Source organism: Corylus avellana, chromosome 2, assembly GCF_965113065.1.
Source record: "Corylus avellana chromosome 2, dhCorAvel1.hap1.2, whole genome shotgun sequence".
Lineage (NCBI taxonomy): Eukaryota > Viridiplantae > Streptophyta > Magnoliopsida > Fagales > Betulaceae > Corylus > Corylus avellana.
The window spans coordinates 20229025-20255127 of NC_142491.1; the positions used below are offsets into that span (position 1 = coordinate 20229025).

Consider the following 26103-nt stretch of genomic DNA (forward strand, 5'->3'; position numbering starts at 1 on the left):
CTAAACATTTTCTAAAATTTGGCTCTTGGTTTAGCTTCTAAAGAAGCTGAAGAAGAGATGGTAAGGCAAGGGAAAAGGAAAAAACTGACCATAGTAGATTAACTACCATATAAAGTTCCTCCCTAGCTTGTTTTAGTAAAATTACTCTCTTATTTAGCAATGCCTTTATGTTCAACCACCCTTGAATATTACGCATCCCTAGTAACTTCTTCTTTTTAATTTCTTCCCTTGTTATATTTAATTAAGCAGACTACTTCAGACAGTTGATGATGACATGAATGTATAATAGTCATGCATGCAAATACAACTATGGAGAACATGAATTAACATATAAGTTTACATATCAACCCTAATTCAATTCTCTCCATTAAATGGCACATGATCATCTTCCATTGCCTGGACCCTCCATTTGAATGATGTAGACATAAAGTTCAGGTGAGTCCTCCACCCTTTGTTGGCAAAACAGTGAAGAAAACCCACAAGTTGCTCACCCAATTGGCAAAAGGGTCATCCTTGAGCATTGAAACACCCCAAATTTCATTTCATGTTTCCTATCATTCAATTATTTGAGAATAGAATAAGTGCCAATGACATTTCTTGTAGGTCACCTTTGCTCAATGTTTCATCATTAATCAATAATATTGAAAAGTTACTAATTAAGTTTGACTAATTGGATGGTTAGCAATTAAATCTTGTTTCTAGAATCAAAGCCAAAAGTTTTGATATACTTCCCATGATGGCCAGTTTATGCTAATGTTAATGCATGGACCGGGATTTCCTAATTGTAGCCAATTGAGAGAGGGTTTCGATGGGATCTATTTACCCAAGCAAGTAATTAGTTGATCTCGCCCGAGTTGTCCGAACGCTTGTCCGAACAGGTGGGCCCATCAAAACCCTCTCTCTGTAGGCTGCAATTAAATATCATGAAAGGTTGAAAAGCGTATAAAAACCAAGGAAAAATAAAAAGAAGAAAACATTGTTCATTATACTTGTCATAGCTAGCAAATATTGGATAAAATAAAGAAAGTGGAAGCCCCAAAAGACTATACTATATGAATTAAATTAAATATGAAGATGATCATGCATGCATTAAGCAGCATGTCACAAAAGGGATCCGAGCACAAAGCAAGCATAATAGATAAAAAGGAAATGCCACATGGTGTCTCCTTAATAGAAATCTCTCTAATTAATAAGTTATTTATTTTTGGAGAATAGTACTTTAATACCAAATAACTTTTAAGATGAATATTAAAATTGTATCAGAGATTGGATCAGAACCCATTTGCATATAATGACATAACATTCCAAATCGGGAGTGTTGGTGCATGGGCAGATAATTAGGTCAATCTCACGCCCATACACTTGTTTTGCTCTTAGGCCACTCTCCTCCACATGATGTGCTCGTGGTGTGGGAATTTGAATATTCCCAAATCTAACACCTGAAAAGTATTAGAATACGTATTATATTGATCAGAGTCCCTTATATATATATATAGAGAGAGAGAGAGAGAGAGAATATTTTTCTAACAATATTGCCATTCTACAGACCTGTTCAAAGCAAATAAATCAAAGAAGGTCCACTTTTCAACAGCAAATTAATAAAAGTTATCTGAAAAATATTAGGAGAAATTCTGGAGCTTCAAACAACGGAGTCTTGCTGGAGCGATGATAACAAAAATAATTTTTCAGTCACAACGCGGGGAGTAATAAAAGAGGGGCTTAAACGGTGAGAATCACAAATGCTCTCTCAAGTTTGATGGAACTATAATCTGATATAATTACACCAGGACATCAATGAAAACCAATGTGGTTTACATTAATTATGCATGGAGATTCTCATTACGAGATTCAAACCCATGCCTATGTCTGCCTAACCAGTTAGTTGGATTTCTTTAGACCATTGAACCACCACCCTAGTCAGACAATGACTTAGGGTCCATTTGAGATTGCGGTTTCAGTAAGTGTAATTTTAAAAATTAGTAATTTTTAAAATCGCTACTTTTTAAAATCGCAAAGACGTTTGGTAAAACATTTTAAAAAGTAATTTTTTTTTTTTTTTTTATCAAATATTTGTTATGTAAAATCGTGATTTGGGCTTAAATTCGCACATTTTTCAAATAAGCACCCCCTAGCCGAGTAATTCTAAGAGTCCTTCTTGTCTCCCTCCAAGAAGGATGTAACTCTTAAAATTATCATTTGGTTTAAATCTAATAATGATCAATCACAAGTCCAATAGTGATTTTAAAAGTTACATTATTCTTGGAGGGACATAAAAGTGACATAAGAGAGATATGTAGCATTACTCTCCATAGTCTACTTATAAAAATCACAATTTTCTTTTTTAAAATTTTAAATTAAGTATTTTTTAATTCACAATATTAATATGAAACGTCATACGTTATGCAATATGGTCATATGGTCAGACTTGAAGAGATGCCTACAACGACTCTCGCGTAAATAAAATAGTTACCGGCCGTTATTCCCCTCTATCTCTCCTCTCTTGCTTTGAAAAAAGGAAAAAGAAAAATCTGAAGGACGCGGTTTGGAAGAGAATGCGTCCAAGGCATGCTGCCGAAAGACGCCAATGGCGTATGGAGCCGAAAACAGAGCCCCAGTCGAACACGTTTGTTGACGTTATATTGTTATACAAATACAAATAAAATACAAATATAAGCAGGAAAGGAAAGGAAAGACGGTCAATGGGTGATTGTGACTTTTGACGTCTTAATCCTCTAAACCTTGGGCGGTCGAACAATAACCGCTTGAGCATTCCCACGTACGATACATTTATTTCTGCTGTTTGAGCGGTCTCCAATGTCTTTTTGCCCACCAACAATGGGATTTTGCCGTCAATGTCAGTCCAAACACACACACTCTACTCATCCAAATGACCATTCAATCTTCATCAAACGACCACCATTGTACAATCAAGGTGTTCAAATTATATATTTTCACAATATAGTATATTCATGATTGTCTAATATTATTGATTGGGCACAATTCCATCCAAGTGGCTAGCATTTATCTAAAAATTAGTTGTTCAATATGAACATAAATTTTCTTCAAACTGAAAATTAAGAAAATTTCCTCTAATATAGTCTAATAAGTGCCACATGTCATCTCTCACATATTTTTTTTTTTAATATTTTAAGAATCGTTTATTGTCATTCTACTAATTTATGAACCCAAATATTAATTTTTGAGAAATACAAATATGTGGAATGACACTTGTCACTCATTAGAATAAGTTGAAGGAAATTTCCTTCAAACCAGTTTGAAGAAAATTTGTGTCCGTTCGATATTATGGACGTACGCGCATTAATTGTCAAATTACATAAATTTTTTTGTGTTTTAATTTTCTCTTCATTTTCTTGTCAAAAAGAATAAAATAATATTACTCGTGACACTTATTTATTATACTCTTATGTTACACTTGTGATATAACGTGTTTTAAGTGGCTTATAATGTCAACTACTTATATATATTGGAAAAGTAGATTTTACCCCATTGAACTATCTATCAATTTGCGCTTTGACCTCCATTATTTAAAAAGTGACACTTGACCTCCCCAAAACTTCTTCAAATAAGCACATTCCAGTCAGCTTATAGAAATCGCAGATTTTTTTTTATGGTTTTAAAATTTGCATTTTTAAAATCTCAATCCCAAATTCTCCAAAATTGCGATTTAGTTTAAAAACATAGATTATTTGTTTAAAAACGCACTCCTAAATGGACCCAAAATTGAGGTGGTAATTACCGTTACCATTATGAGCTTCTTTTTTTTTTTTTTTTTTTCTTTAGAAGAAACATCTTTTTGGGCCATGGATAGAAACTACTCACTGAAAAAAGAAAGAGAAAACAACTTTATAATTTGTTGTTTTGCAATCAGCAATGACCACAAATAAGCAATTTTGGCATAGAGTTTGACCTAACTAGGATTTCTCATTTGAAGAGGCCAGTAAAGGGTTAAGCCTAATTATTTTTAGAGGCCAAATCTTCATTTTTAAACAAAAAATCACATATATTTAACTTAATAAGTTTTTTTAAAAGAAAATGTGAAGCAAAATGGGAGCATGACTCTGCCTTTGAGTTTGAGAATTTGGATTTTGGAACCCTCTCCTCCCCCCACCAAAAAAAAAAAAAAAAGGAAAATGAAAAAGAAAAAGAAAGAAAAAAAACTTGGACATGAGAGGGACATCTCTCTGAAAGAAAACCAACATGTTTCCCAGAAGTAAAAAGATATCAATGAACCAATTTATCAAGGTTCTGAATCAGCTTCTCTTGGAATTCATTTTTGCTTCCTTGGAAGGATGTATTTTTTTTACTAGAGTAGTGAGAATTTAGCTGCTTCATTTACTTTTTCCTTGCAGTACAGTCTCTTCGCAGAGATTCAATTAATATTTTTTGAGATTTCCTTCTATTAGGATGTGGCGTTAAACCTTATTTTACAGTTTTCAATAAAAAATTTACACATCAGATAAAAACACTATATATAGTAGAAATAAAAACAACGTATCTTTAATTCAAATTAGTTTTATAAACTTTTCCATTCATTTTAACCCAATGCCCATCACAAAACCCCCCATTCACTTCTAAGCTCCTGACCGGCCAGTGTCTTTAAAACTAACCAAGACGATGGCTTCGGTTGTTTTGTCAATGGATAGTTTGTTTGTGATGTATTTTGTCAAGGTAATAAAAATTATTTGGTATAAAGAGTAATACTATTTTTTGGTGTTTTAAGCTCATGTGTATACTTCTTATTAAAAGGCGCAATACACACAGTTTACACCACAACTTGATTGAAATTATTACCATTTTTTTACTCCCTTTCTACGGCATAGAAGAAAAAAAAAAAAAAAAAAAAACTAATATATATATTTTCTAATTTTTTAAAGGGTTTGTGCGTTAAATGTAGCAATAAGCAAATCCCATTCTCTCTTTGCTACCCCAGCCAAAAAAGTTATTCTTATTGCTATGATGCATTGGTACGGGTATATAATGTTTCTAAGGCCCCATTGATGTCCTTCAATTCTTGTTATATGGTCTCTGTCTTCTTTTCCCCTTTATCTACTTTTCTTACAAGTTTCTTTCTTTCTCTCATTTTCCCCTTCTTTATAATCATTCATTTCAAGCTCCAAATACGCGCCCTAACACGTTGAGTGATATTAGGGATCTTTCACGTGATACTTATTACGTCAGTTATTAAAATATGAACCGTTACGTAACAATTAAGTTGATACCCATTTTATAAAATGTAGATGGTCAAGTGAATTTATAAGGAGTTATAGTAAAAACGGTATAATCTAAACATTTTCGAATAATTTTTGCTATATTCTCCAACCAATTTGATGTTGCAGTGACTTCTAAAAGAAACTGCTTTTTAGTTCAAGAGAATCCAATATTCGGTGCTACATCAACATCAAAAATTATTTTATGTCCTTGATCCCCCCCTTTGGCATTACAAGAAACAAAAGAATCTCCCTCTCTCTTATTATAATTATATATGTAATGAGTGCTAGTGGAATTTTCAAACAAAAACACATCCTTCTGGAGATTTTTATTTTTTTTGTTTTTATTTTAAAAACCTGTTTTGATGTGATATAAAGATGAAAATTATTTCTATACTTTAAGAATATTTTGTGTTGAAATTATTTGTTAATAATTTTGTTTTGAAAAGAAAAAAACAAAATGGACTGAGCCGCTCGGGTTTGACTGTAGAAGTTGTCATGCAACTCATTCAAACAAAAACAAAAAACAAAAGCAAATTTCGAATATTGTTTGACCATGTAGCTAGATAGCATATGGGCACTTCTTGAAGTTATTCCATGAGAGATAAATTCAAAGTCCTATGATATAATTTGTAGTATATGATAATAAAATCATCATCATTTAATTTATTGGTAGTAATGAGAAGATAATTTGTATTTAGTAGTACAAATTTCTGCTCGATTATACTGTCAGATGATGTAGCACCTGCGATTAGCAATATAAAAAAATATTATCATTCAAGCGGCCTTAATTAAATGATTAAGTTACAAACAAAGTTTTGGACTTAATTGTTTTTAATGTAGTTTATTAATTAAAAAAATAATAATTGTGTTAGACACATTGAATTAATTTACTGTGTGATGCTTATGCAACTTGATAGGCGGTGCTATTTGGCAGATACGTGAGAATACGAAAAATTATTCTGGAAGGCGATGCTTTAGAGATAGTTCAAGCTTTTTAGAATGAAATGCACACTGTGGCAGATATATGGTACTTTGATTGAGGACGTTAATAATGTTTTGTATAGTTTTCGGTCTTGGCTTGTGGAGCATATAAGAAGGGAAGCAAATATGGTGATACATCTGTTGTCAAAGATGACGTTCCAAATATTTACGAAAGAAATTTGGATAAAAGAGTATCATGGACATTATAAGCGGTAATATTCCATTTCGAAATCTAATTAACAAAGAGAGTTTTGTTAATTAACGAATAATTCAAAGAGAGAAAATTAGTTTTGTGCAAGGAAATTTCATACTCCAAAAAGTCAAAAAGTTTGGTCCATCATAGAATTTCCAAGCAACAACAAGGGCCTTTGTTCATAGTTAAAGGAGAAAAAAAAAAAAAAAAAAAAAAAAACAATCCATTCAAGAGAATATAAATGCAAGAAAAACTCATCCCCATTCCCGAAAGGAGACTCAAAAAGTTGGTCAGTTACAAAATCTCCAGGCATGTGAAATGTCATATACCCCAAAGGCTAAAAAAGCATGGCCCATCATGCATTTCCTGGCATTGTGGGAGCATCATTTGTAATGGAATTCAAGAGAAAATAACAGGTTTAACTGCAGGAATATGCCATGCTCAATTAAGACCCCAAAAGTTTGGTCAATGACAATGCTATTGCAGAGAAATAAAATAACTAACAATAATATAAAAGAAAATTAGGATTGATAATTTTTGATACGATTCGTAAATTCGACACAAATTTAATAAAAAATTAGCATGTTATAATTGATGGGTCTGGCCGTTTAATTAAATATGCTAAGTTAAGATTTACTTAAGGCCTGTTTGAGATTGCGTTTGAGAGACTAAAAGTACTTTTAATACTCGAAAAATCCGTTCGAAGAAAAAAAATATTCTGTTGGGTAAAAAAAATTAAAAAGCGCTTTTAAGGGTCTAAAAAGCTTAAAAATGGTTAAAGCGCACTTTTGACAAAAACTTAAGAGCATGTTTGAGAAATAGAGCTTTTAAGTAAAAAAAGAGTTTTTAGACAAAAACTTCATTTTTAAGCTTTTGTTAAAAGTACGTTTTGTCTATTTTTAAATTTTTTGACTTAAAAAATTTATTTTTCAAATACAATCTTAAATAAATTTTTATATAATTTTATACAAATATCTCGACAAAATTCAAACTCAATGCGGGACAATTGAACTGACAGTTAAAAAGAAGCGAAGATGAACTGAAACACAAAATTTACAAAATGGCCACCTCTAAATTAAAGAAAACCCCAAAATCAACAGAGGGCAATTGTGTAAGAACGCCAGTAGAAAATTCTGCAAGCGCTGGCGGCAACAAGCGTCAAACTTTCCGTCAAACCAAACACCCCCCCTCGCCCCAGTCCAAGTCTTCAAAAGTCTCAGCTCTTCCAAATAGAATAATTTAGGTACCCTTTCCAAATTCAATTTCCTTCGATCCTGTGGAAACTAATTAATTTTGTTTATTTAAAAAAATAAAAGTACACCCTCACTTGAGAAAAGTTAAACGTATTTACACCGACGCCCACACAACGCTCTCTCTCTCTCTCTCTTTCATGTTCACTCACTCTCTCTGCTGCTACAAGCCGACGACAATCTCCGCGCTGGCAAAGATTCCCTCTCTGTCTTTTCCTTTCTTTTTCTTTCCTTTCCTTATCTCCTTCTTCCTCTCCACAAACCCTAGTTTTCAATTTTCCTGAGAAACAAACGCATGGTTTAACTATCGCACTCAAAATCAACGTCAGCATGCCATTCTGTCTATTAACTCTATAACAAAAGAGCTTTCATTTCTTGGTTTTTGTACTTTTTTTTTGGTTTTTTTTTTTTTTTTTGGTTTGTGTTGAGGGTTTTGAGAGTTTCGAATGGGGTGTTCGAACTCCAAGGTGGACGATCTGCCGGCGGTGGCGCTGTGCCGGGAGAGACTGACCCACCTGGACGAGGCGATCCGTCAGCGCTACAAGCTCGCCGAGTCCCACTATGCTTACATTCACTCCCTCCAAGGAATCGGTCACTCCCTCCACCGCTTCATCGAGCAAGACCTCACTACTTCCGGTCTGCCGGAATCCCCAGAGCCCAATCCGAAGACCCACAAGAAGGGCGACCCGGTTGTTGTTCGCGAAGACTCGGGTCACCTCAATTTCAACTCCGGGTCGGACTCCGACGATGACGATTCGGGTTCGCTCCACGACCACCACCTCTCTGGTGACGCCTCGCCTCTTCACCATATTGAGTACATGGATACGAATACGAATAGAAATATGGGTCAAAATGAAGAGCCGGGTTCGTTTCAGTTTCAAAGTTTGTACCCAGGTGATGGTCTTGGTGGAGGTGGGTTTATGCACATGAATTACATGAAGAACAAAGCGACGCCGCCTTCGGTGGTGTACGAGCAGAGGCCGGCGAGTCCAGAGACGGTGTATATGGGCGAATCTTCTTCTTCGGGTTACGGTGGTTATTCTTATCCTTATTATGGAAATAGTAATCCTGGTCTTAGTCCTGCTCCTTATTCTTCGTATTATGGGGGTGCTCCTTCCAATTCCAATTACGGTAATTATGGTGGCGGTGGCGGTGGTGGTGGTGGTGGTGGTGGGTACTATGGGAATTCGCCGAATCAGGTCGCAGAGACTTCGTCGAAGAAGCCACCGCCGCCTCCACCCTCGCCGCCTAGGGCTTCGGCGTGGGATTTCTTCAACCCTTTTGAGAGTTATGATGGATACTACGCGGCGGCGTTTACGCCGAGCAGGGACTCGAAGGAGCTGAGGGACGAGGAGGGGATTCCGGACTTGGAAGACGAGGATGAAGTGGTGAAGGAGGTTCATGGGGATCAGAAGTTTATTGCTGATGGTGGTAAGAGCGCTGGTGGTGCGAATCATTCCAAGGCTGTGGTGGACGACAGTGAGGCCTCGGCGTCGCTCTACGAGTCGAGGCCGAGTGCTGCGCTGGAGAGTGATGGGATGGAGTATGAGGTGCATGTGGTGGAGAAGAAAGTTGTTGGTAATGACGAGAGAGGGGAGGAGAGTAGGGCCGTGTTTAAGGGATCGCGGAGTGTGTTTCAGGTGGTAAAGGAGATTGAGGTTCAGTTTGAGAGAGCTTCCCAGTCCGGGACTGAGATTGCGCAAATTCTTGAGGTGGGAAAGCTTCCTTATAACCGTAAACATGGCGTTTATCAAGGTACCCCATTGGATTTTTCGCTTGTCAAATTCTTATTTGATCTCGCCTGATCTGTAAATTGGTTCCTGATTTTGATGTCGAATTAAGGATCATGAACAAAAATGCTCTCTTTATGTATGGAATAGGCTTTTAGTATGTTCAGTTTGAGTGATTTGTATTTTGTTTAGTTTCTATTTAAACCGTCAGTTTGATGGATCTTTTTTGAGCAGTTTCTTCCAAGATGTTCAACGTTGTTTCTCCCTCGTTGCCGGTGGTATCCTCACAGCCTTCTACTTCTAAGGGTGCGGAGTCGTCCTCTGCTGACAAGGCCGGTCCCGCTCAGTTGGACATGGATGAAGATGTGGTGGGTTTGAGATCTAGAAAGCTTTCGTCTACCTTACATAAACTATATCTTTGGGAGAAGAAACTCTATAACGAAGTTAAGGTATGCAGTATCATGTTGAACTCTGTTATTAAGTTGGCATCGGTATGTAGTCCTCCCATGTGTTTCGTAGATAAATCGAGTACCGGCTCTGTTTGATAAAATTTTTGTTTTCTATCTTTTATTTTCTCTTCCCAAAATAAATATTAACAAAACTCTCCTAAAAACACAAAAATTGTTTTCACCTTTATGTCACATTATAACAATTTTTTCAAATCTAAAACGAATACCCCACAAAATGCATTAACCAAATACATAAGTTCTGACCCTTTTGGTGGTTTTTATCAATAACACATTGCTTATGCTCGAAATTTCTGCTTGTCCTAATCTTGTCTTTTATATTTTTCACTGAGTTGTTTACATTGTGTTGTTTTGCAGGCTGAGGAAAAAATGCGGGTAGTCCATGACAGAAATGTAGATAAGCTGAAGCGCTTAGACCAAAGGGGTGCTGACTTTCACAAAGTTGATGCCACTCGTGTTTTAATAAGGAGTCTGTCCACAAAAATAGGAATGGCAATTCAGGTTGTTGACAAGATATCTGTGACAATAAACAAGATTAGGGATGAAGAGCTGTGGCCACAACTAAATGAATTAATTATAGGGTATGTGGATCTATGAATCTTCTACTTGCTTTTTGCAACTTTTCTTATCTCTCTTTTTTGTTTAGGTCCTTATGCCACTCTTGCTGGTGTCTTTTTTCAAACTTCAAGCTATACCTATGAGTTTGACATGATTTGATTGCTTTTATGGATGCTTGTCTTTATTATGTTTTTGTTGTTATTGTTATTATCAGTAGCGCATTGCTCTCACTTTGGCTTTGTTTCCAATTTTTATTGTCAAATTTGATAAATCACTCTTTGATTGTTATGGTATCTTACTGATATTCTGAAGCTCAAATGTCAACTCTTCTCCTTTGATTGTTTCCAACCCATAGGGTGTGTGTGATTTATTAAAAAAGACGAGAGAAATATTATTGATATTCTAAATTTGGTGTAGTGCTAGTCCTTGATATTTGACATGCTGGTTATATTTTGCTCCATTGCCTGGGTAGGATTTTGTGTGGCTTGGGATCTTCTGATGTTATGAGACCTTTCTATTACCTGTCACATAGTTACTTAAAGCTATGGTTAAGAATGGTTTCATGCATAAGCATAGAAAGAAATAAGAGCAAAACAGATGAATTGTAGGCTTAGTAACAAGTACTAGCAGCTAGTTGGGATCTTGGAAGTCAGTTTTATATTTTTTTTATTTCTTTTGCTTATTGGTTTCCTTTGACAAAGATAGATGGCCAGTAGTTGAGCTAGTTAATGAATGTACATACACGCCTATAGAATAATTTTGAGGAAAGTTCTCTAAGAAGATTATAATTGCATATCATTTCTGGTAGTTTTGGATGAGTTACCTAATACTTGATCATTCAAAATATGGGAGAAGAGTTGGGATAATGTAATTTGGTGAGATCTTACTCTGGTTGGGATTGAAGAGGCCAAAGAAAGTGATGGGTGTACACTACTAACTGTGAGAAGAAAATATGTGTTGGTTAGGGAAGTCGAGGAAACCACGTCAGTTGGAATCCATATTAGGGTTCTTTTTGTCATTAGAAGTTGGCACCAATGTCATCGTTGGCTTTGCTTATATCTATGTTCTTATATATCTTCATGTGTTTCATTTCCTAATGGTTGATAGTTTGGAATATTGTGACTGACAACCTTGTGCATGTAGTTATGGTTAATGCTTATACTTTGCCTTGATGGTGGTTAATCTGGAATACTTTTCCTTTAGGTTGACCAGAATGTGGAAATGCATGCTTGAATGCCATCATATTCAGTGCCAAGCAATCAGAGAAGCCAAAGGTTTAGGTCCGATTGGATCAGGCAAGAAGCTTAGTGATGCTCATATTGGAGCCACTTTGGAGCTTGAGCGTGAGCTTATTAGGTGGACTGACACATTCTCTAGTTGGGTAGGTGCCCAGAAGGGATATGTGAGAGCCTTGAATAATTGGCTTCTGAAATGTCTTCTGTATGAACCTGAGGAAACAGAGGATGGGTTACCTCCTTTTTCACCTAGTAGAGTTGGTGCACCGCCTGTGTTTGTAATCTGTAACCAGTGGTCACAAGCTTTGGAGAGAATATCCGAAAAGCCAGTGGTTGACTCTATGCATATTTTTACCAAGAGTGTGCTTCAGATCTGGGAACAAGACAAGCTAGAAATGCACCAGAGGATGTTGGCAAACAAGGATCTGGAAAGGATAGTAAGAAATTTAGATAAAGAGGACCAAAAGTTACAGAAGGAGGTTCGGGCATTAGATAAGAAAGTGGTTCTGGTCTCTGGGGATGGTGAAAATCTCTCGGTCGGACAGATTGTATATCAGAGTGATACTCGCAATCGTAGTCTACAGTCAAGTCTGCAGCTCATTTTTGAGGCCATGGAGAAATTCACGGCTGACTCCATGAAAGCTTATGAGGAGCTTTTGGCACGTAGTGAAGAAGAAAAGAAAAGGCTTCTCCAGGAGCGTGAAAGAGCTTCACAGGGCTGAGTAGTTAGTACAAGTGTCGATGCTTTTTTGCACTCTGTAATTTGGTTCATCACCTACTGCAAGCTGGCCCAGGATATTTGAGGGATTTAACATATGGAGTCAATGAATTGGTGCTATTCTCTTTGGATATCATTTACTCCATTTGTTGCGGCCTGTACTGGATTGCTTTGGTTGGTAGTTCATGTCATCGCTTCAGTAAGCTATTACCTCACCAACTAGCTAATCAAACACGAGCCCACCCGGATCCAATACCAGCTGTTTTAATCATAGTTAGCCAACCAGGGCAATTGGGTGACTTGACAAGTGAAAATGGGCCAGATACAAGGGACAAGGGGAAGTTTGTGCTGATTAGAAACCAACTTGAGCCTTGAGCCTCGAGCCACTGCAGTTGTTAAGACAACACAAGTCTGCCAAAGCTGCTGCTGCTGCCGCCCCAACTGGGTGCAAAGCCTACTGAATCTGTGTTTGCTCATAGGATTTTGTTATGAGCTATTATTCTCACTGCTTTATGTACAGCAACAAGTAGTGGAGGTGGAGGTGGAGGTGGAATTCTTCATCTTTAAGCATCCTACGAGCAATTTTCCATTGTGTATCAGCTTTTCATGTAGACATGTTCGAAGGCTTGATTTTGTGGTTACTTGGGACAAGCAGAGGCAGGGCAGATCTCCCTCTAGTTTTGCATGAGGATTAAGATTTAAGTGTAAGCATAGGCAATCGGGCTGTTCAAGGTGACGCAAGTCACGGATAAGCCCAAGCAATAGCACACCTTGTTTGGTAAATCAATTTTTTTATTTTATTTTATTTTTCTTTATATTTTCCTTTTATAGTAATTTATTGTATAGATAACTTTTGAAACCGAGTAAACTGCAAGCACCTTCAATAAAGAGCGGTAGCCAAATGAATTTTCTTTGAGGATGAGATTGATGCAGCTGATTGGAGACTATAGATGCAACCCCCCCCCCCCCCCCCCCCCCCCCCTCCGTTTTTTTTATTTTTTATTTTTTATTTATAACAAAACTGTCCTTCAACTCGACCTGAACTCCCTCCAACAACAACGAACATCGATAAGAATGATTGAACTCAAAGAAAACAACACAACAGAAATACAGAGAACATAATTTAATTAAATCACAAAACCCAGAAAATCAAAATCCGTAGTACCAGCGGGCGGCGGAAACGCGGGGTGCGTGAGCTGGAGGCTGGTGAAGGTTGTGGTGAGGCACATAAGTAGGCGGAAGATGACAGATCGAGTTTTGTGAAAAAATGAATCTGAAAACCAAGGCAGTTCTCGGGGGAGGAGGTGACAAGGCGGTGGTTGAGGGGTTCAGGCTACGATTTTGAGAGGAATGGTAATAGATTGTCAGAGGCGATGGATAAAAGTGTCATAAGAGGTGAAAGGCTCTAGATAGACAATATAAGAAGGAAGCAACTTCATGTAGCCCTTTCTTGTAGTCCTTTCCTTATTCAATTTAAAAAAAAAAAAAAAAAAAAAAAAAGAAGGAAGCAACTTCATGAAGGAGGAGGGAAGAACGTTCGTTCCATCCTTCTCAAACAGAGCAGAAATGGATGACTTGTAGGAGAAGTTGTCGCTGGAGAGAAAAATTCTCTAAGAAGTTTTTTGTGCTCAGTTTGAGTTAAGTCTGCCAACTATTTTTTTTTTCCCAACATAACAATAATACTAATAGAAAAGAGTTACAATAGAATTAGAAGGTGGTAGGAGACCCAACAAGTACTTCAATACAAACATAACAACGTAAGAAATAAAGATTAAAATGGGAAATAGATTCAAAATTATACAATTGCGAAATGATTGTCTTGATGGCAGTTTATGAAGCAGTCTATGGTTGGATCGCTAAGAATAAATGTGTCTTGACTATGATGAGAGGTTTAATAAATATCACACATTATGCGTCCTTGAATAAAAGAACATGCTGCAGTTCTCGACAAAAGAAGTAAGAATGAGCTTTCAAAAGGATGAGCGGAATTTGAATACGGTTGGATGGTGTGACACATGTGATCAAGTGCGTGGGTCTCGCTTGATTGGGCTTTAAAGTTAGTGGGAAAGATTGAGATTCACTAGAATTTTCTCTAAATTTGAGATTCTCAAATTCATAAATCTCAGCTGTTCATTGTATTTAAGCGTCTAAAATAAGCCATATTTCAGTATTTAATGACGAAATTTGCTAATTGCTACCCAAGTGAAAATCCTTGTCAAGCTTATGCAATTATTGATGTGAGTTTCGGAAATTGACTAATACTTGCCCAAAAGCCGTACTTAATTGTATGAATTCAATGCTCCTTTACGGCTAAAGTTTTCTCCTCTGCCTTGAGAGCTATTATAGATATGCTTACATATGAGAGAAAGTCTAAGAAGAGTTAACATCAAATCCCACTCAAATATATATATATACATGCATCATGCATGCTCATCTCTAAAGCTTGGTCGGCATGTATTCATTCTCTACACGACTTTGTACCATCAAGTTTGCATTCATTTAATTAGGTTTGCTGTCTATTCCAATTTGGTCATTTCATAAAATTCTTCGAAATGCTAATCTGATTGTTAGTAATTCCTCTAGATGGACTACCCACAGTGTTAAATCACTACTTTTGATGTGAAATATTTAATTGAAATGAGAAATAAATGCCAGAGTCAATATTCAAAATCAGAACCTCTGACTTTGATACCATGTTAAATTATAATTTTTTCCTAAAAGTTTAAGCAGATAGAAATTGATAAATTTAATTATTTAATTAATATTTTAATACGCATGTCTAAAATGAAAGCATTTTCATTTTTTGTTCTCTTGTTAGGTTTGAGTCATGTCGAGATAAATGTATACAATTATGTACGTGGGTTAGCAATAACCCGACCAATTTAATTAAACATAACAAATTTCTCAATTCTAACCTACTGATTTCTTATTAAGTTCGTTTAAGGTTAATTGTCAGGATCCGTCGTATAATTTGTTATTGGCCTTTCCATCTCCAAATGATGATTCTATCTATGAGCTGCATTATATTCTTACTTTTAAACCAAGTAGAAGGTGCTAAAAGTTGGAAGACAAGATTTCTTTAGCAGCCACTACAGAAGTCACAAATGGACCAAATCCTCATTCTCTTCATATTTTTTTTTCTTAATTTTTCTTACTTTTTTAATTTTTTTTTTTTAACTTTTTTTTTTTTTTTCATTCAATGGTGCCTACCATGAATCTTTTTTTGTTGATGCCAAGGAAAAAAAATAATAATTAAAAAAAAAAAGGATAATGAGAAGTGGCACATCTTGTATTGTGACAAAAAGAAAATAGGGCACCCATTGGAAGAGACCATAGAATATATGCCTTCAATCAAATTACGTCTAATAGGGGTCAAGATACTCACTAAAGAACAAAAAACAAATCCAACAATCCCATGACACGTTTGGGTATCCTATGATAAAAGCAATTTAATTACAAAAAAAAAAAAAAAAAAAAACTCAAAATCATTTGCCTTTTTCACGTAGAAAAATGAAGCTCACTTGTTTCTATTTTTTGCTTTTTACGTAAACTCAAATTTTGGGGTCAAGCATACCAATAAAGACACGATGCTCTCCTCTTTATGTCTCTCACAATACTAATCATTACTTAAACATACAAGCCACTAGGCAATTTTTCAATATTATGCCAAAGATAGGAACATATCTAACCTTTGCCAACAATAAGAGGTTCAATGGATTTTCAAATTTATCTTTAACTTTGTTAACAATCAAAACCACCAAATTAGTCTCCAAAGTGGGACATAGAGTTACCTAAAAAAATCTTTTAATTCCAAACCAAGATTTGTATTTTCAAGAAAAATGCTAAATACTCACACTCTTCAGTCATCCCAACCCTATCTTATCGTTGTTTTTTTTTTTTTAAAGAACTGATCCATGGGCTAATGAGCAATACCACGTCATATATATGAGATTAAAGTAAATGTTTAAAACAAAAACATAAAAAAAGAAGAAGCAGTTTTCACGTTTATGCCACATCAAAATAATTTTTTTAAACAGAAAACAAAAAATGCTATCCAAATATCATTAACAAATTGTAGTACCATATAAAAAAATTTAGGAAAGAATTAATAAGCCTGTTTTTGGTAGGAGCAAACAAAAAGGATATTTTCTTCATGTGTTACCATAAACAATGTAAAAGTCATGGCATGTCATCCATTTTACAGCCCTAAAATACTCTTCTATGTCCTTAATCATGGTGATGTGGCAAAAGGTAATTGGGGGAAGAGCTTGGCTCACCCCTATGTTTACTTAACCACCTATAGATAAACTAGATGATTAACTAATTAAACTAGATGATTAACTCGCTATGCTCTATGTTCTATGTTCTATGTATGTATATAAATACACTCAAACAGACAACACGAGAAAGAAGAAGAGAAAGAGAGAAGAAAGGAGGGAGAAAAAGAACCCCACTACCAAATTGTACAGGGACACTGAAAGAGAAAAGGAAACCAAACAAAAACAAAACAAACCCATCTCTCTAAAATCTAAATCCACACTGCCCCATGTTTTCTCGACTCCTCTAACCACAAAGCTTTGCTCAGAGAAGACCAAAAACTGAGTCATGGGTTGCTGTGAGTCCTCCTTTCTGACAGAGACGCACCCAGAAAAAGAGCAGCAACAAGCCCAGCTCCAAACCCAGACCCACCCACCTTCCATTGGAGCCGACCCGGTATCTGCCGGGGGAGCAGTAGTCTCATCCTTCTCTGAGTTCTCCTTCTCGGACCTCAAGGCCGCCACCAATAACTTTAGCTCAGACTTCATCGTCTCAGAGAGCGGGGAGAAGGCTCCCAATCTCGTCTACAAGGGCCGCCTCCACAACCGTCGATGGATTGCGGTGAAGAAGTTCACCAAGTTGGCTTGGCCGGACCCCAAACAGTTTGCGGTAAAGCTCTGTGCTTTTGCTTTCGCTTTCATTTTGTTCATTTGGGTTTTGTGTAGATACTGAGGAAAGTTGGGTTATGTGCGAAATTTTGTGTTTTGGGTGTTGTAGGAGGAGGCTTGGGGAGTTGGGAAGTTGAGGCATCGGAGGCTGGCCAATCTGATTGGGTACTGCTGCGATGGAGATGAGAGGCTGCTGGTTGCTGAGTTCATGCCTAATGATACTCTTGCCAAGCATTTGTTTCACTGTATGTGTGATTTCTAGCTTGGTTTCTTCTTTCTGGTTATTGATTTGTTGTTTTCACTGCCGACTAGTTTACCCAAGAATGTCTTTCTATTAGCTTCTTAGTTTGTTTTGGTTTGTATGGTCTCTAAACTTGTCTTTCGTGTTTAATGGCTTCCTCGAATCTTTGACATACCCGGCATTGACTTCAAAGTTGACATTGGTTTACTATTTAAGGTGTGGTGGTTGGGTTTTGTCAAATTTTAATAATTGCATTTCTCTTCTCTCTGCACCGAGGTTAATGGTGTTGCAGTGTTGTCTTCTTCAAGTTTTGACTTTGAATTGCTGTGTCAGTATAGAATGTTTTGCTTTGATTTGCATTCAGTCGTACTGGTGGGGTTGTTTTACAGTTGTAGTAAATGAGTATGCATATATAGATTCAGTCTGTCTTTATTGAATTGAATGAGTCCAACTGAACTTGGCTTCATAATGTCAATTTCTTTGGAAGCTATGCTTGTAGTTTATAACTGTCTACATCACTTTTCATTATTTTCATTAATTGTTCCAAACTGAGTGTATTTTGTTGTATTCTATGGTGTTTTTCTCTTTATATTGTTTTTCCTTGAATTTCATGTATGGGATGCATGTGCATTGCTATAGCTACCATATTTCATATTGAGAATTTTCGTTCTTCAGTCTTGGAATTTGTTCATTCTTGACAGGGGAAAATCAAACCATTGAATGGGCCATGCGTTCAAGAGTAGCGCTTTATATTGCTGAAGCCTTGGATTACTGCAGTACTGAGGGCCGTCCATTATACCATGATTTGAATGCTTATAGGGTTCTCTTTGATGAGGTATTGCCTTCACAAATTTTTATTTTTATTTTTCTTACATAGACTAGTCGTAGTTATTATTCAACATTCAGTATCATTAAGAGTAATGTCTTATATTTGAATGGATTTGTAGGATGGTGATCCCCGACTTTCATGTTTTGGCTTGATGAAGAATAGTAGGGATGGGAAAAGTTATAGCACCAACCTTGCCTACACACCTCCTGAGTATTTAAGAAATGGTAATAACTTCTTCACTCTGTATATCATTTTATGTTTGATTATTAACATTCTACTTCTTCACATGTTAGAGGATTGCATATTTTCCCCATTGCATTGTTAGTTTATCTTTTCTCCAAGGGCTGATCTTTGCCGCTTATGCATGGGACTCGCCCATTATTTGAATTCAGAACCAGTTATTGATGAGAAAATAGAAGTTAGGGAATAGATAGATCTTTAGATGATATGCACTTTCATCTGTGACATGCTAGAATTATTTTGCATGAATTGATGAGTTCTTTCCCAGTTGCCCATCTACATTTTGAAAGCTTTCCAGTTTTTTGCTATTGTACGTAAGGCCCTAACTAGGAATGGTCAAATATGCTAATACAGTGGCAACGTGCCAGTATTTATTCTGCCATCTTAATTCTGTACGGTCAATTCTAATGTGCCAACTGATGATTCTCAAATACGCAAATGTGAGCATCATACTGGTCAGAGATGGGGGGCAATTTGTCCGAGAGTCTATGTGATTAAATGTTAGGAGTCACCATAGAGTGGATTTTCTGTTTCTACTAAAGCTATTGTCCATCTTGAGGAACTTTGCAGTATATGCTTTAGTCATATAGCCTTAACAATTGACTATATTATAGTAAATTCTAGTTTGATTCAGGTTTGAACTTCACATTATCTTTTGGTCTTTTTGAACTTCACATAAAAAGACACGATTTTTCCAATGCCCACCACCTTTTTTATCAGTTGGTGAATGGTAGCAATGAGTATCATCTCTATATTCTTGGGCACACAATGGTTCTACTTTATGTTTGTGGTTCACTTTTGTTAACTATGTTTCTTTTTCTATTTGTAGATTGCTGAAAAAATTGTGATGTCTGATTTACAATGCAAATAAAGCTGTTTATAGAGAGATATGTTATATGAATTACGATTTTTTTTTGCTTGTTTTGAATTGCATGACAGTTTTTCTTGTATAAACTTGACTTAGTAATTGCCGTAATTTGTATATTTTAGGAAGGGTCACCCCTGAAAGTGTTATTTATAGCTTTGGCACTGTTCTTCTGGATCTGCTTAGTGGAAAACACATCCCCCCAAGTCATGTAAGTGGTTTTTGTTGTTATGGGTGATATGCATATTTCGTATGTATGCTTATTCCTTCAATACAGTCTATGAAGTTATGGTTGTTGTGGAGAGTATCACTCAAATTGGCATCTCAAAGTTGTCTAAATGGACTATAATATGCAGGAAATGAAATTTTTAGTTCTTTGCGTTCTAGTCTCCAATATTTTGGATTTTAACAGCAGTTTGTCTTTTGTAACCACTCAGCTTATACAATTCTGGAACTCTTGCCTGTTTTCAACAATAAATTTGCTTCTTTTGCCACATCCTAAACAGACATAATCAACCCATTACTGTGGTGTCGTGCAATTCAAAAACACTTTAAAAAAGCCTTTTATCAATGGAAAACCATGCTTAATGTGTTAACATTTTCCTCATTGAATGGTGTGTGCATTATCTTTCTATTAGAAATTAATAGATACCAACTACATGGTTAAAAACTAGCCTTGAATTTTTGAATTTTGCACTTAAGATTTGAGATGATTGTATGTTAGATATGATGAAATTTATTTAGTGTTGTTTAATTTATACAGGAACATGCTCTGGTATTAATTTGATATTTATGTGTAGGCTCTTGACATGATACGGGGAAAAAATATCATTCTCTTGATGGATTCACATTTGGAGGGAAAATTTTCTATGGAAGAAGCAACAGTGGTGGTTGGTCTTGCATCTCGGTGTTTGCAATATGAACCTAGGGAGCGACCTAACACAAAGGATCTTGTTGCAACACTTTCTCAACTGCAAACCAAACCTGATGTAAGGAACTTTGCTTTTAATACTTTATTCAATACTTCAAGCAGTTCTAAGTATCGTCCATTCCAGCTATAGTTCCTATGTGAATTTATGAATGTAATCCTTTTTTAAATTGATTTTTGGACGTGTGATATTATATGTTCTCTTTTGTTTAGAATTGTATAACCTTTTTTCTACAATTTCTTGACTGATCAATGTGGCTGGACACAAATAGGAATTGCTTTATGTTCTATGTTACAATGATAGAAATGTATGCAAACACAAACTGTATTGAATGCTGTGGGTGGCTTCCTTGATTGTATCAAGTTTCTTTAAGATGATGAACTCTCATGATAAACATCAATTTGAGCAACATCTTCATATGTTAGAACTTCAAAGCTCTAGCATCAATGTAAGTCAATATACCTGATTAAGTTTGCTCTTTGTGCCTTGTACATTTTTCTTTAAGATGAATAGTAAACTTTGTGAGGTTGACACAGTGAAATTGAAAAATAATGCTCAAAAGCGCTTTTTTAATTTGCATGAAAGTACTTGCATTCAGCCTCCCTTTGCTTGGCTAGTGCCTTCAACCTACTTGAGAGTATTCGCCTGAAGCATCTGAGAATTTTTGTTGTTGTTGTTGTTATTATTGTTGTTGAGTGCTTCAGTGTTTTATAAGGTAGCTAAAGACTGCTCACCAATACCCAGCGGCAGTGGTCTCTAGAGGATCAAAGGAGCTGTGCTTTTTGTAAAAGACCTGATTACCATTATTCTGGGTCGCAGGTTCCATCTTATGTCATGCTTGGAATTCCAAAGCATGAGGAAGCCCCATCAACCCCGCAGCGCCCTCTTTCAGCAATGGGTGAGGCCTGTTCAAGGATGGACCTCACAGCTATCCATCAGATCTTGGTTATGACTCACTACAGAGATGATGAAGGAACTAATGAGGTAATTGGCTTGTAAAAGTGGGTCTTGCATATCACTATTCTCATGCTTGATGCTAATAGTTTTATTTGATTTTGGATTGATTCAGTTATCTTTCCAAGAGTGGACCCAACAGATGAGAGATATGCTGGAGGCAAGGAAGCGTGGGGACTATGCATTCCGTGACAAAGATTTCAAAACTGCCATTGACTGTTATTCCCAGGTATAATTTTGCATTTCTTATGCCAAACGAATTTATAAGACTTTTGAGCTGTGATTATACAATGAAATTGTGTGCTGAATTTACTCAAGTTTGGATTGGAGATTTCTGCTAATAGGTTGTGTTGGGAGTTAAGGGTTGATACCTTGAGAGTCTATTTGCGAGGCCTTTGACATAGCGGCATGATAGAATATCATTTAATCCAACCCAATAAATTATGTTAGTCACCCGCTCTCGTCATTATTATCAACTATGGACTCAATGAATTAATCAATTGCACCATTCACACGTGATTAGAACTAGGGTTTGATGTTTGCTTTCTGTTCCTCTTACTCTGTTTCTTTTGCAGTTCATAGATGTTGGAACCATGGTCTCTCCAACTGTTTTTGCTAGGCGCAGTCTATGCTATCTGTTATGTGATCAACCAGACGCCGCCCTTCGAGATGCGATGCAAGCACAATGCGTGTATCCGGACTGGCCCACAGCTTTCTACATGCAGTCAGTTGCTCTTGCCAAGCTGGACATGCACAAGGATGCTGCTGACATGTTAAATGAAGCAGCTACACTAGAAGAAAAGAGACAACGAGGTGGGAGAGCATCATAAAAGTCAACCCTGTAATGAGAGTAATAAATCCATTCATCACTACCCATTGTTGTTGAGGCTACCCTAATCTGTACAAAAATTGAGCTGGGAATCAATATTGTATTCTAAAGTGAAAATGTAATTAAAAATGTGCATGGTTGGCGCCTGAAGTTCTAGCAACTTGTATGTGACATATTAATGCAGCTTTTCATCTTTGTTTAGTGCCACTGGTTTTAAGGCCTACTATAAAAATGAGAGTATTTCTGACATTAACCCATTGGCCTGGATCTCTCTCTCTCTCTCTCTCTCTCTCATTTCTTTTGTAAATGATAATTATTATTAATGTTCTTGTCTTTGCGGATCCTGTAAATGTTCCCTGGATGTTATCTTTTTGATTTATGGAAGTGTAAGGAACACTTCTGGAATATTCTTGAAAATTCTAAAACGACTCTAATTATCACCTACTCACACGTCTAGGAGTTTTACCGAAAAAATCCAGAAAACAGATCTAACTTAGCAGTTAAAAAAAAATCAACCAAATACTGATATGAAATATGCAATCAAGAACACAGAAATTTGGTTACGAAGAGGAAACCATTTAGAGAACTCTCTAAATGTAAAACTTCTCCGGGGCAGCCAAACCCAGGAAATTAATTCACTATATAGAAGAATAAGGAATACAAGAAGAATAACAAAACCTTTGACTCTTCCTTGCACACGACAAGTGACCCACTTGACTTCTACCTCAGTAGCCCTTTCCAGAACATCTGGCACGATTCTTCTAAAAGATTTCCTTTCACCGGAACTCCGATTGGCTTCACGTATTTTCTCTTCAACAATAATCTAGAACAAATTCTCTCTCTCTAAGCACCCTGATTTTTGCTCAATAAAATACGTACTTGTAAATGTAGCAAAATCGTGTTTAAATAGAAAATAACCCTAATAAGTCAGCCAGGTCCGGACCCTGCAGATCTGAGGTCCGGACAGGCCTCATAAAATGCACTTTCGGGAACTGGGGTCCGGACCCGGGGAATTGAGGTCCGGACCCTGCTTGAAAAATCAAGTTTCTGGAAATGGGGTCCGGACCCGGCTTCTGGAGGTCCGGACACGGACTGTCCAGTCTTCATCAACAACTCCGATCGATAGGCGTTTGTGGTCCGATTGAGCTGAAATTTTGCAGGGACGTTCATAACACATGAATCTACATTATGATCGGTGGAGATTGGATTCTAAGTATTCTATATCAGTGTTTGAGCCGTGAACAGTAGCATCTGCATTTTGGAACTGAATTAAGCCAACACAAGAACTAACAAACTCCCCCTTTGGCAATTCAGTGACAAAACCAAAATGTCGAGCCAATCCCATCATCTCCCCATATTTACTCCCCCTTTTTGTCACAGAATGACGAAAGGTCTTCATGTTTCCTGAAACACTTCACAAAATACATCAAGGCATATGTGGAACAAGAAGACATAAATAAAACTCAGAAAAAAAATGATGCGTGATTATAAAGAAACATCAGCAAAACTCCCCCTTAATGTATGACTCAATTAACAACAGGAAACTGGAAATGCAAAGCATGTTTCTCCTCCTTTAAAAGTTAAATAAACACACATGATAACACATCAATGACTCATGTATTGCACAATGAATATCCAAAAGCTTTCCTTCTTCTTTTTTTTTTTTTTTTTTTTTTTTTAAAAAAAAAAAAAAACACCAAAAAAAAACTTGTATAGATAAGCAATAGATCATGCATGCTCGTATGAATATCTGAACAATTTGGAGTGATCAACAAGCTACACTTACACCGTAAATGTACCATATGCATGACACAACCTTGGTCTGTGAATGCAGTCAAGTAGGCAATAATCAGAAATCTCATGTGATGGTGTAGTGTGTGAGTACTCCCATTAACTAAGATTTCATCAATGAAAGGTAAATCTAGGCAGACATTTTGTAAAGGAAGACCAGCAGTCTGATTCAAACCACAGTAAAACCTTATAATGTTAGGACCTAGATTCCCTCATCCGATACACTCCCCCTGAGACTGATCATTTTCTTTTACCATGTCCTTTAGTAATCATCTATTTCCGCAATGATTTGATCACTGATTCTTTCTTTAGGGACAGACAGAAGCAAAATGAAATCATCTGAGATTTTTTTTTTTTTTTTTTTTTTGGAAAATTGTGGAATTTTTTGGAGCTAGGTTCAACTAACGAGTTGGTCAAGTGGCAAGATTCTACACTGCCTATCTTCCAAACAAAATGTTTTCTCCAAATTTCCAAACATATAACAAAAATCTAATCCTAATGGGGGCAAAAAGTGCACAATTTCGAACATGAGAAAAACTAACTCTTACTCCTTTAACAGTCTTCAGAAAAACAAGGTATATCAGAAACATATGGAGCAATAGATGTAAATTGCAGAAATATTGACCCCACTCATATGTAAAATATTCATTTGAGCACAAGACATGAGAAACTGAGTATCTAACAATTAAAACAATCTAAAAGAATAAAAAATAATCAAAGAAAATAAAAACAAAGCAAACAAAAATTAAGAAAAAAATGCCCTAGAACAGCTATAGACAAATATCAATATGCTCAATTTCTAGGCATGGTCTATGTGCCCACCTAATCTAGGTGAGTCCATTACCACTCCCCCTCAATGGGTGAATGGTATTAATCTTCTTGATCCAAACTTTCTTCACATCAGGGACAACTGTGTGACTCTTATCCAAGACATCTAACCGTGTTACTACGTCTCTCATCATGTTGAATAATTTCTCATAACTATTTCTAGAATGGAAATATTCTCTTTTAGGCTCATGACTGTTAAGCTGAAAACACTTAGGACGAATATGTCCAATCTTACCACAGTTATGACACGTAGGAATAAACCTTTGAGAAGGTTGGTTCCTTAACATGTGCATACTTCTCGACTTAGAACTAGACATATAGGAATCAGTTAGAGTTCCCTTACCTTTTCCACCTTTGGAAATTTGAGGAGAAATTACCTTCTTTTCAGCCAAGCTATCTTCTTTGTTCACTGGTTTCACAAAAATCATCTTTGAAGAAGAAGCAACATTAGTAGATAAAATAGCAGATTTATCAAAACCCAATCCAGTTCTATCAAACGAATGTTTCTGATTATGTAGCATTTGATTTAGCTTTTCACTAGAGAATTTTGTTAAATGATTCTTTGATTCATTCAGTTCATTCTCTAAGGATTTCACTTTGGCAATTAGCATTTGATTTTCAGACATCAAAGTATTATGAGTAGCAAGAGAATCAGTTAAGGTGACAGAAAGTTAATCATTTTCAAGATTAACCTCATTGAGTTTCTTCAATTGCTGCTTATTCAGCTTTTTCAGTTTAGTGTATTCCACAAAGAGATTATTATAAGCATTTTGCAAATCATCTTCTTCTTCCGAATCATTATCGGACACACCTTGTTTGTCTTGAGAATTACACTCACTATTCTCATGCTCACTCTCATAACTAACTCCAAATGCTAAGTAATTAACTCCTTGTTCAGCATCGTCCTTGTCTGACTCATCACTTTGAGTCACATTAAATGCCTTGCCATTTGACTTTCTCAAGTTAGCACAGTCAACACGAATGTGCCCATGTCCTCCACATTCGTGACACTTGATACCTTTAGGTGACTTTCCTTTCTCAACATTCTCATTTCTAGATTTCTCAAAAAATTGTGAATTGCTATTTCTAAAATTTCCTTTCTTGGCTCTAAAGAATTTCCTAAACTTCTTAGCAAACATAGCAATTTCTTCCTCATTTCCAGAATCCTCATCAGATGAACCACAAGAGTCAACCTTAACATTTTTTGCCTTAAGAGCAATATTTTTGGTGTTCTTGTGTTTAGGAAGAATTAGCTCAAAGGTCTGAAGGGAACCTACAAGTTCTTCTACTCTCATAGTATCTAAGTCTT

General features: G+C 36.3%; 2 protein-coding genes across 2 annotated transcripts; both read left to right on the plus strand.

Moving 5' to 3' along the window:
- Window positions 1-7761: 7761 nt before the first annotated feature.
- Window positions 7762-13279, plus strand: LOC132163522 (DNA-directed RNA polymerase subunit beta, putative (DUF630 and DUF632)). Its single transcript, XM_059573840.2, has 4 exons — window positions 7762-9410; window positions 9620-9834; window positions 10210-10433; window positions 11614-13279. Exons 1-4 carry the CDS (start codon window positions 8102-8104, stop codon window positions 12365-12367), a joined length of 2502 nt encoding a protein of 833 aa, XP_059429823.2. The 5' UTR covers window positions 7762-8101; the 3' UTR covers window positions 12368-13279.
- Window positions 13280-16786: 3507 nt separating this feature from the next.
- Window positions 16787-22428, plus strand: BSK1 (BR-signaling kinase 1). Its single transcript, XM_059573851.2, has 9 exons — window positions 16787-17289; window positions 17398-17533; window positions 18231-18364; window positions 18477-18582; window positions 19589-19674; window positions 20264-20452; window positions 21212-21376; window positions 21462-21575; window positions 21922-22428. Exons 1-9 carry the CDS (start codon window positions 16969-16971, stop codon window positions 22174-22176), a joined length of 1506 nt encoding a protein of 501 aa, XP_059429834.2. The 5' UTR covers window positions 16787-16968; the 3' UTR covers window positions 22177-22428.
- The last annotated feature ends 3675 nt before the right edge of the window (window positions 22429-26103 follow it).

Coding starts and splice junctions, on each gene's coding strand:
- LOC132163522 (XM_059573840.2), top strand. CDS start 8,102: ATGGGGTGTTCGAACTCCAAGGTGGACGATCTGCCGGCGGTGGCGCTG. Junction 9,411..9,619: donor TAAACATGGCGTTTATCAAG/GTACCCCATTGG, acceptor TTTTTTGAGCAG/TTTCTTCCAAGATGTTCAAC. Junction 10,434..11,613: donor CTAAATGAATTAATTATAGG/GTATGTGGATCT, acceptor CTTTTCCTTTAG/GTTGACCAGAATGTGGAAAT.
- BSK1 (XM_059573851.2), top strand. CDS start 16,969: ATGGGTTGCTGTGAGTCCTCCTTTCTGACAGAGACGCACCCAGAAAAA. Junction 19,675..20,263: donor AACACATCCCCCCAAGTCAT/GTAAGTGGTTTT, acceptor ATTTATGTGTAG/GCTCTTGACATGATACGGGG. Junction 21,576..21,921: donor CCATTGACTGTTATTCCCAG/GTATAATTTTGC, acceptor TTTCTTTTGCAG/TTCATAGATGTTGGAACCAT.